The 11,738-nt window shown below is 42.8% G+C and overlaps 1 protein-coding gene across 3 annotated transcripts in view; it reads left to right on the top strand.

Annotated features, from left to right (window-relative positions):
• Nucleotides 1-379: 379 nt before the first annotated feature.
• LOC119180908 (uncharacterized) overlaps nucleotides 380-11,738 on the top strand; it is a 72,355-nt gene continuing 60,996 nt past the window's right edge. For 2 of the 3 annotated variants that reach the window (XM_075875380.1, XM_075875378.1), the window contains exons 1-4: nucleotides 380-507; nucleotides 2,988-3,110; nucleotides 7,737-7,770; nucleotides 10,534-10,604. In XM_075875380.1, coding sequence (XP_075731495.1) covers nucleotides 488-507; nucleotides 2,988-3,110; nucleotides 7,737-7,770; nucleotides 10,534-10,604 — 248 coding nt within the window. In that variant the 5' untranslated portion in view covers nucleotides 380-487. Of the gene's footprint in view, nucleotides 508-838; nucleotides 977-2,987; nucleotides 3,111-7,736; nucleotides 7,771-10,533; nucleotides 10,605-11,738 lie in introns of those variants that run through there. The other variant, XM_075875381.1, reaches the window with a different exon arrangement.

The raw sequence follows: 11,738 nt of genomic DNA, 5'->3' as shown, positions 1-11,738 counted from the left end.
TTATACTTTAGTTTACTATAGCAGAGTGCTGTCGACGCCAGAAACACGCAACTTCAAAAGAAAAGTCATAGCTTGAAAAAGTATAAATATTGTAAATAAAAAGTGTCAATTTTTTTTTAAATTGCGGAGCCGCATTTATAACTTTTACTCTTCAAAAGCAAGAAAAAAAGTGACCAATAAAACTCACTGTAGCAAATCATATGTCGTACTTGTTGTCAATTTTATTTCTAAACTAATCTTCAAGATTGGCTTTAGCGCCATTCATATGAGGAGGTCATCATCATAGAGTTAACAGACAGACTGTATATTACCTCTATAATCATCATCATCACATGTCTTACTCAACGCCAACGGCAAGGGCGGCAATCGCAAACTTGGGCAGGTATTCAGTGCTTAGGCTGCGAGTTCCGACCAAGGTGAGCGCATTGACTGCGGTGACTGCTTGTGGCTTGCGTAACTGAAAACACGTCTCGAGGTTAGCGGCCGGATGTGTGGGCTCAACAAATGGTAGTGTATGGGTGTTCTTTGGCTCAACCGTTGTGGAGCGTCTGTGTTCCTAAGCGTCTCATGTTACGTGACAGCGTGAAACACAGCGCGCGAACTTGAGAGAAAAAAAAAAAAAAAAGGTCGTCACGAACCAAAGCAAAGCCCTATCCCTAGCTTATACGAGAAGTAATGCGAAAAAAAAAACCGAAAAAATAGACCTAACACTTGGTGAATCCCTTGCATTGGGTAAGAGCCGTGAGAAGAGTAGAAGAAGAAGAACTCACCCAAGCCTCTTCGCTCGCGCGTCTCGTGCTACCCTGACTGTTCCTGCGACGTGCGATTTCCGTGTCCTCGGCGTTGAAAGACGGCCGCCAGAAAAACGTACGTCGTGTTAGCGAGAACCCACGCTTTCGTTTAGCAGTGACTTCCAAGCATTTTACAGCTCGGACACGTTTGGAACAGAGACGCCTCGCCCGATTCGAACTGCTAGGTACGTTCTCTTTACTTTTTCGTTGGCCGTGAATACAGTACAGGCATTCTACCGTTCGTAGATATTGTGCGGACAGTAGTAGCTGAAGTTGCGCCCGTAATGTGTTCCCTTGGCCCTCGTGATTTGTCGGTGTCCGTGGTTCGCTTGCGTCACTGGGACGTCAGTAACCTGCGCTGTGCTGCGTCGCGGTTCTCGCTATCTTATGTCCTACTACTGTCACGATCGGGAAAGTCGGCGAATATTGCATAGTTTTATACTTGGAAGCATAGATGCCTTCCCCTTTTGAGCCAATTAAACCTTCTTGCTTTGCAGCCTTTCTTGAAGCTAGAGGATTGCCTGTAAACCGAGATCAAATAATTCGAATCTTCTCCGATTAAGCTGCTTCTGTGTACTGAACCAGATTTAATGACCATGAATTGTTTTTGTTGAAATATTTCTTGATTCACTGAATATACTTATTCCCCGTATTATTAGCGTAAAAGATGTTATTCGTATAAATTAGCTGCATAACTGACCAAAAATTGTTTCACAATGCTATATGACCACAAGCTTTTTGTTGTCCCACTAAAGAGTACACGTGCTAATGTGCTCACGAAAACAAGGCAACAAAGTGAAACAAAAAAAAAACAATAAAAAAATCTGATACCATGCAGGATAAGTTTTTGCACCATGCTCGTAAATGCACTATGGACGACAAAATTGACGAGTCTTTTCGTTTTCCACCAATTTACACTCACAGTGTGTGTAACATGACATCGCACAATAGTAATTAGAACTAACAGACAATATTGCCAGGGTAAGTATAGAAGATGCTGTTATAAATGTAATGCAAATCAGAAGAAACAAAGTGGATGAAAAGACGGCTTGCCACTGGCAGGATCTGAACGTGCGGCCTTTGAATAATGCTGCTCCATCACTGAGCTACGGTAGCAGTTGTCCCGCCATCCACTTTATGGGGTCTATATGTGCATTTAAATGTGGGAGTGTGAGTCTGTGCCACCTGTTGCCATGGTGGCGAGTGCGGAACACTCTTTTTGCTTGTTTTGGTTTCGCGTAGTGTGTGATCTTATTACAAGAGGGTGCTGACCAATAATCCCTTGTATACCACCTCAAGGCATCAAGTCTGCCAAAACGAGCCCCCCGCTATGAATGAAAAAAAGGGTAGATTTAAGGGCTTGTTTTTCTTCGTGCACGACATACCAAGATGGTGACCACCGGTAGTGAATGAGGTTTATAGCCGGCGACTTCTAGGGCTCAATTTTTACAAAAAAAGATCAAATGAATCAATTTTAGTTGGAGCAGACATGCAGTCGGATTACGTTGGAAAATAATGCCATTCATGTGAGAAACCCATTGACGCTTTGAGATTTCTAACAAGCAGCCATTAGTAATATCTGTAAGCAAATATATCCGACAAGTTTCTCTGGTGAAACCGATATACCAGAATAGCTCAAAGCTGTGATAACATGACACAGTAAGGTGATGAGTTTAATTTGGAAGTTAGAATTTATTGGCATTTGTGTTGTCCTAATCTACTAATTCGTGCAGCATTCGTCTTCTTGTCCCTTTGTCGTCATTCGGAGCTCGCACTATAACAATCGTCATGGCCTGATAATGTGCATTAAGAATCCTTGCAAAAACAATAGTTAAATGTTCTGCCCGCCTTCAATCTTGCAGTAATAGTGTAGTATATGTGTAAGAACATCTGATAGGATGTCTGAATTTTTATTCCACTTATTTTCCTGCATTGCTTTATAGATGCTACTGTTCCAAGGCTTTGCAAATATGTGGTTTGGATTTGTTAGAGTTGAGGCCCATGGACTCAGATTTGGGCGCACGTTTAAGAACTCAAGGTGGTCTAAATTTCCAGACTTCTCCACTACGGTGCCTCTCATAATCATATGGTGGTTTTGGGATGTTAAACCTCACATATCAATTGTCATTCGTTAGAGTTATATAGAAGCAGTGCAGCTGTAATGAAATTGTGCTTATGTCAGTTTTCATGTTTCAGGATCTTCAAAATGGAGAAGTTTGAGAGTTTAGAAAGAAAGGTTGCTCTGCTGCAACGCTTCGACAACACAGCCAAAGCCCACACCAAAGCCGTGGAGGGTTTGAGAGATACCATTGTAAAAAGGTGACCCGGCCTATTTATTTAATTTGAGAAGCATTGTTGAAATAAGATTCCAGGATTCTCGCAGCAATTATTTTGTGTCAAGACAAGGTCCTGTATAAGAGAAAAGTTCATATGGAGAGTCTGCATACGTATAGTGCAATTAATATCGCCCGCATCAAGGGGAAAGAATGTCGGATAAGTCTTATACAGTCGTTGTTTACCGCTCAACAGATTGTGCTGTGGATTTTTGCTAAACATTTTTCAAGAATGTAAATGTGTTTGCAGAAATTGAGGCAACTTCACATGAACTAAGAGTTACCTTTTGTTTGCTGTTACACCCATGCAAAACGGGCACGGGTATGCCTTAAAATTTTGTGCCATTTGTCTGGTGCCTAAAGGCAAACCTAAGCCTTTATGGCCTACATGAGTATCGACATCAGGATCATCACGTTTATAAATGCATAAAATTTACATAATGTGATGTCATGTTCTAGAGGCACAATTTAAAGCTATTGGTAGTGCTAGAATAAATGGCATCGTGTGTTATAGCGACTTGCAGTTACAGCACAAATAATCATCTAACTATCGTTCAGTCAGTCATGCCATACTTCTTATAAAAGAAATTCAACTACCCACTCAAACTGCTTTCAATACTTGTCAGCTGGCAGAAAGCATTTCTAAATAAAAAATAAGGGAATTCCTGCCAAAATGCCCCTATTTTCGACATCTCATTGAATACCATGCTTCCTTCTTCTAAATAAATGTGTGTAACAAGATATTTCACTTAGAAGTAATGTGAAGGATCTTTGGTAACAAGAATGTAATACTGTAGTATTATTAGTTCAGTGTTTATGCTGTCTTCCTTTTGGATAACGCACCGTAATGGTAAAAGCAAGTCTCGTGTCATTACAAGAGTGCCAAGTCACGAAGGACCAATGTCGTTTGCAGGGCTTCTGGACCAACGTCTTTGAAGCCCTTGAAAACTTTTCAAGGGCTGTGAAAATGTACTTTTCAAAGTAAAAGTCCTGGAATTTTTTTCTTGCCTTGAAAACCCTTGAATTTTGATATCAGTGCAGTCCAAAGTTTACAATGCAATCTTCTTAGCTTAGTATTGATTCACCAAAACTTTTCATTTAGGAAGCAGTAGGCCAGCTTGATAGCCCACCTGTTTCGATTTGCAGGACATTGACATAAAATGAACTGTTAATGAAGCAAAAGATGCTTAATGGCACTTTGTGCTAGCTCCCTTACGGTGGTACACTGCTTTATTCAATTGTTATCCTATCGCTCGTCTCACTCCCATCTGTTTCTCTTTCTCTCTACTTACCTCTTGACTGCTTCACTCTGTCTCCTGCATCTATGCTGTATTTTTTTGCATATCAAGCAAGTGGTGTAGAGAGTGGTACACTGTAACGAGTGTAAGCCATGCTAATGCTAGACAATGCTCGGCAAATATTCTGAACATTTGCTTGTTGTGATCTACTTTAGAAGTGATCAAGGCTAGACATTAGTGGAGTGTAATAAGAGCAAATTGTAATGGAGAGTGCAAGAGACAATGCCTGCATTCCAGGCTTGCTGTTTTTTATCCACCTTCTTTCTCTGCCTCGCTCGAACTGCCCGCGCTAAAGCCCCGACGCCGCTGCTGTTAGTCATCACACTCTGCCATGACTGCGAGTGCGTGGAGGCGCCCACAGTTATTTAGGTGGTTGGGGTTGGCTGCATCGTGGTGGTTGGTCTTTACAACGCTGAGAATGGTCTTGTGATGCCGCCAGAGGGCTCTCTGGAGAGCGAAATTGGGAGTGACATAGGGGTCATCGGATGTCAATCTGACAAATATACCGCCTCGGTTTGGCGATATGATTTTGATTTGTGCTTTGCGAGTCGGTCTGCAAAAGACCTGGGCAACACGGTATGTGTGGCAGCTCTGACTGACTGCAAGATGAGGTCGTGATGCGACGCAGCAGTTTCTTCCATGCTGTCATTGTGCACTTTTGTCGTGCGGTCACGGGGACGAAATATGATCTCTCGTGACTTCACCTGGCGTGTGGATGCTTGAACACAATCTTTACTGGATTCTGCGCTGCAGCAGTTGTTCAATGGAACTTCGTTGCATTGGTCAAGCTGGACACTGCCCGAACTTAGAGCCTCGTAGTGACCTACGAGCTCACAGATCATGCAGCCAGAATTGTCTATACAGGCACCGTCTACCTGGGGTGCATCGATAGGCTCGGCCATGTTGGCGTCGGAAGATCTGGACGAAATGGGCGGATGTTGGACAATTATGACTTCAGTTGCACTGGCTTCTGAGGGTGAATTGCTTGCATACTCGGCCAATGACAGCGGTGAAGCTTGCACATGTGTCACCGACTGGCCAGACACGACTTTTTTGCTATCTGCAGGCAGGCCGTGTTTCTGGGATGGTAGTCGTACATCTGCTGGGAGCTCCACATCTCTGAGCAGTAATATGCGTGGCATCTGCGACTCTGACAGCTGTAACTCTGCGGTGGTGAAGGCTGTGGCGGTGGTGATTTCTGGCAAGAAAGTTCGGGAACCGAGTCCTGGCGCAAAACCACAGGCCTGAATCACAAGACCCACGTTGTGATCTGTTTCGGTGTCTTTGGCACGTCGTTCAGCCCAGATGTCTCTAGAAGTATTGCAGGTCACTTTTGTATTCCAGGCTGGCTGTTCTCTATCTATCTTCTTCTTCCTCTGCCTCTCTCGAACTGCCCACACTAGAGCACCGATTCCACTGCTGTTAATAATCACAATATCTATATATTAGGGGCAAAAAGACTGTCAGAATTTCGAAATGTTTTAAAAAAATTATTCTTGTGATGGCATTCATTAATCTCTGAAAAACCTGTGATGAAAGTCCTTGAATTTCCTTCCTTGAAACCTGTACGAGTTCTTTATTGGCCTGAATGCAAGTCACTGCTTATTGAATTTTTAATGGTGTACTTGGCTGCAAAATGTGTACTCTTAATGCCTCAGCTCATGCATTGCCCTACACTGGGAATATTTAAAATATCATCTATTGTATGAAAAAAATACTTTATGTATCACCTCTTAAAAATCTCATGATAATCGATAATTACTTAAGTTCATTTCGGAATTGCAAGGGCTCTGACACAACATGGGTCGTGTTTTAAGTAGGCTTCGAAATAAACATGCTGAATTGCTGTGTTCACTTTGCAACATTGTAAAAGATGGCAACAAAGTCAACCATAGTACGCTTAGCTTTACATCTCACCTGACTTTCATTGTGGGAAGCGCATGTTAATTTTTGTTTACGTGCTCATTTTTTTAGGCACTCTTATTCGCATTATTTGGTCTTAAATTTAGATCTGAAAAAGTGGTGTTTAGTAACTAAGGCATCATCCACTTGGTGTCATTTTTTTTTTGGTGGCCATTTGGCACGGCTACGAGTGTGAGCTTGTTGTTCAGGTGAAGCCAATGGATCTCAACATTTTAACAAAATTAGCGAAATAATGGGTGAAATTTGACCGCCTCTGTTTTCTGCATTACTGTAAATAAATTTTTTTTTAAGCGTGGTGGTCGTGTGTTCACAACTTCCCCTATTGAATTTGGCGCTCCCATTTCATAAAGACGTAGCCTTAGAGAGTGGTGTATGTTAGTCTGATTAAATCGCTGCAGGGTATCATGCTTTCACACAATCAGGCTCATGTCCGAAAGCCATTTTATTATCAGGGGCATAGCACCAGGGACTGCATGTATTGAGGATGCACTAAATCTTTGGGCTAGTGGTACAGTGTTGCACTGATGTTTCATTTCATGCCCGACATTCCCCTTTCTATGGTGCTTCAATTACTTATGTGCTAATTATTAATGTTGTACTGTCTAAAGTATTTGAGCGTAGCCTGAATTGAAATTTTCGTTTAAAGTTTCTCTAACTGTACTGAGATTTTACTTCTGTGCACAATGAAAAAGTGGATCAGCCAAAGAAAGTGTTTTGACGCACAGCAATAGTGCATCATTGTTTTCAGAAAACAGTTTATGTTGTTACCAGTGTTGGGCCTTAATTGGCCTATGAATTGATCGTGAGTGTAGCCAGATTGTGAGTTCAGCCCCTTACCCCCCCCCCCCCTTCCACAGATAATTTTCAGTTATTTATAGATGGCTTGCATGTGGCATCATGGACACGGCTTCTTAATGTACCGGCACTCCACAATGGTGGCTTCAATGACAAACGAGCTGCTCACAACCTACATTAAGGTGACGACACCGGAGGAATGCCTCTGTGCGTAAATAACGAACAAACCTGCGTGTGGATGCTTTGATAGCATTAATGTGGTATCGCAAACTTCGCGTTCCCCCATGCTGGTGCTCCAAAACAAAGTCAATTCAGTGGCATCAATGCAAGTCATCTACATGCACACTGCAACCTCGTAACGACTAATCCGGGCATAACAAAATATCGGTTTTAACGACGTGAGAAATAAAAAATAGTCTTCTAATAGATTAAGTGTTAGAAATATACCTTTATAAGGAATTATCAGATATAACAAACGTATATTGTGTAAGAAGGTTCGAGTGTAGCTATAGATATGTGCATGCACATACATATAGGGGCCCCCCATCCCGCTTCATGAATGCAATTGCAACAGCTGATTGTACTCTCTGTTTCAGAGTTGATGAATTCCTCCAGTTCAACCAGACACACGTGAGACCCTCTTCATTGTTTTTTAGCATAATGCATTTTAACATGACTGTGCGGCTAGCTGCAGTAAGGTATTTTGGAAACTAGCCAAGGCTGCGCACTGTCCGTACAAGAGAAGCCGACAACCTTTTAGTTGATGCAGTTCTTGACTGGCTGTGGAATGGAGACGTATATTTAAGGGAGGACGTGGCACTTGGAAGTCGAAAATCGGCCCGAAAATTGAATTTTTTCTCTCATCATCTTCGCGTTCCCGATGTCCTTCCGCACCTATCAGCAAAGTTTGCCTTCGAAAATCCACTTATTTCTCAAGTTATAACCCATAAAGAGAGCAGCTTTGCGCATGTGGACCTTTAAAATTGAAGTGTAAACTAGCTGTACTTCAATTGCCGACGGCATGCGAACTACGCACTCCATCAGCGCCATTTTGGTCTTGTTGGAAAGGTCGTGTTTCTAGCTTTTTTTCTTTTCCAGTACACAGCTATGTGCCCCTCGCAAAAGCAAAAAAAGTGAAGTCAAAATTACGCACAGCGCGTGATTCCATTAGTTGCTTGACACATGTGACCAAAATAGCGCTTCTCGATTGGCCAGGAAAACTCGCTGGCAGTGTTTGCTGCCATTTTTAAAAGGTATCACCCTTGCGAAGGTGTCGTGACTCATATCCCTAATGTGCTTGTGCATCTTGCTATGCCCGGCAGTGCAAAAAAAGTTCCAAACGCAGCATTATTTTCGTCGTTCACGGAAGAAAGGCGGAGAGCGCATTAGTGCTGGTACTGTGTCGCAGGAGCAAGCGCCGGCGTTGTTTGATAACGCCATCCTAACCGAAGACGATTCCTCATGCGTGCGTGGCGTAGATGCTGGCCTCCTGTGTACTGAAGATGCTATCAATGGAGTAGTGTGCGAGACAGCTTTTCCAGATAGCGGACGCTCTGTGAATTGGGGCGGCACCGATGCTATCGGCAACCACGGTGCTTGAGGGTCTTTCGTCGGTGTTGGCAACAGTGCGAAAATATGAGCGCTTTTGGGAGTCAAGTGGTGTGGCAGCGAGGCAAGATGCCAGCAAGGCAAAACTCAGAACGCACATGAAATCATCCAATTCGTCATTTGGAGTTTGGTATCAAATGAGCAGCAAGCTTCTCTCCTTGCTGTGCAAGCTGCTGCTGCAGAAGCTGTGCTGTGCTTCAACACAGGCATTGTCTATACATTCGCTGCAATTCTAGAACAGCTGGACATCACAATATTCAGCAGCACATCCCTGAGGGCTAGGGAGAAGGACTGTCGTCAGAGTGCAACCTCAGATAAATAGACAGAAGCGTCCCAAAGTCTCAGAAAGCTGGTCAAGAAGAAGCATAAGGATGGGATACATCCAGATTATGGCCCTGGTGCATTTTTATAAGATTTTATCAGTACTATTTTTTGAATAAAGGTGTTCTGAAACTTTTTTTTTGTTTTCTCAAAACATTAATTTTGGCACTTTTGCCAAGTTGGAGGGAGAATAACTTCTGTTTCGTTTGAGCTATCATTATAATTCTTTTTTTTGCCAGAAAGATAAATGCACGAAGTGCGCAATATGTCTATTTGGAAGGCAATATAGAGATAAAAAAATGTTTTTAATTAGCTCACATGGGTGACAGGTGAAGGTGGCTTATTTTTCTTTGAACATAGATGTCCTCTAACTTCTGTTGAAATTGGCCCAGCAAATTTATTTATAGCATATTGCACTCCCTAAACATCCTACATTGTTTCTACACCGTCACCGATGTTTTGGTGCTTCCTGCTTAGATGCTAATTAGGCTGCAAACAAAGGACCCAGGTGTTACATTGATTGTGGAGTGTCTTGAAAACTGCTTGGTCTATCAAAAAGTAATTGAATTTTTAGAATCTGCACATCTAAATACACAAACTGTAAAAATTTTGTTCAGATTTATACATAAATAAACAAGTTGCCCATTAAGTTTAGCCTTCTTCCTTAAAAGTGTGGCAGCTTGGGCTAGTGGGTATGGCATGACGATAGTTATAGCACTAGTGTCTATAGCGTTCATTTCGCCGCTGTTTTAGCGCTCGTGTCTTTCGTGTCCTTCTTGTGTCTGTGTCGTCGTTATGTTCTCGCGCTATAACTATCGTCTCCTTCCTTAAACATTTAAAATAACAAGAAAGCTCTGCTGAATTGAAATTCATCTTGCAAATTGGCAACATTGATAGGGTGTGGCTAGTGAGAACATTATAAACTACACTGAAGTAGATGTTAATTTATAGAAATTATCAGAAAAAATAACACAAGTTGTTGTTAAAAAAGTATAAAAATTACCAATTGTCACCACATTCATTTGTTTCAAGTTTGTGCGAGTTCTTTAATTGCTCATTCTAACAAGGTCACGAACGCGGGCATAGGTAAACCACTTGGCAAGCTTAACCGGTGAACATTGTCTGCTGCTACATTCTGGCTTTGCCAGTAAAGAAACTGGCCAAAGTGGCAGTCCTGTCTATATTCTCACTCTTCAGAGTACCTTCAGTTGGGTTCGAATCCCGGCTGCGGCGGCTGCATTTCCAATGGAGGCGGAAATGTTGTAGGCCCGTGTGCTCAGATTTGGGTGCACGTTAAAGAACCCCAGGTGGTCGAAATTTCCGGAGCCCTCCACTACGGCGTCTCTCATAATCATATGGTGGTTTTGGGACGTTAAACCCCACAAATCAATCAATCAGTACCTTCAGTTTGTTCGAATGCCATTGCATTAATGGTGCCGCTGTTGCTTTTCCTATTCATTACAGTCAGCAGACCTGCTGCGCAGTACGCAGAAGCTCTCTCAGGATAGCCCTCCTGACAGTGGGGAGCGACCCAGGTAAGCCTTCACTGATATATTGCTTCTTGGAATCCTTTTGAAGGGGATCTTTTGCTGTATGAATTATTTTAATTAACAGTGGTAAGGAAAAAGGAAGTCCTACCCAAAAAGCGAAGCCCTGCTGTGGATAGCAATGTGATGAGCAGTTGTGTAATTTATTGATCATAATTTTATTGGCTTTGTATTTTGTACCAAAGATTTTCATATTTCTCGGTGAAGCGCGTACACGTCACTCAAGGTGTGCAAGCACCGAAAGGGAACAAAGTGGCGCTTGCGACAGGAGAAGTTGAAATGATACATGACACCAACAAGGCTAGTCAAGCACACTGGTGTGAACGCTGGCTTTTCGTGCAGGTTTCATGAGCAGCCTAAAACAGGTGTGGAACAGCTGCGCCATTGTGCACCAAACTTGCTCATCTGCACCGAACCACCCCTGCTGTGTCAAACTCGTCTATCAGCGCCTTACTGCACCACAGCACCAGAATTTTAGCGCTAAGTGCGAAACCCATCAAGCTCTGTGCCCAGAAACGTAGCTGAAACGTTATATTTTCAATTTCATCGAAACGGTTCTAGTTTCGGTTTCGTAAGGGCTGTGGTCGTTCCAGGAGAAGCTGTGAACTTTGATCCTAAAGGTGTGGTTGCGATCACTTTGCATTTGCAATCACGGCAGAGTCAGCGGGAAATAGCTCGTGAACCCTCGTGTGCCGTGCTCTCAACGCATAGAGACTGCATGAAGAGAATCTCTCTCTGGCATTGTTACTCCAGCATTTTGTAGAGTTAGGCGATATTGGATTAAACAAAGCTGGCTGCCAGCCTTACAATTTGTTGCTATCGCATTCATTTTTTCGCCGGTTAAGTGAAACCGTCTTTTTCTTTATAACATGATGGCAGCGTACGAAAAAAAAAAATAAAGGATGACAGTAACAGTAACAATGTTCAAACAAGGGGGGGGGCTCCTGTTCTTGGAAAAGCCTAGCAAAGACTGGTGCACATGACCGTTCGTCCAGCATATGTGCATTCTCGTTCATTTCGCCGCTGTGTTGGAAAAGCCTAGCAAAGACTGGTGCACATGACCGTTCATCCAGCATATGTGCATTCTCGTTCATTTCGCCGCTGTGCTTCACGCTTATCAGA

The sequence above is a fragment of the Rhipicephalus microplus genome, chromosome 10 (assembly GCF_043290135.1).
Source record: "Rhipicephalus microplus isolate Deutch F79 chromosome 10, USDA_Rmic, whole genome shotgun sequence".
In the NCBI taxonomy this organism is placed as follows: domain Eukaryota; kingdom Metazoa; phylum Arthropoda; class Arachnida; order Ixodida; family Ixodidae; genus Rhipicephalus; species Rhipicephalus microplus.
This window is presented reverse-complemented; position numbering and strand designations above follow the sequence as displayed.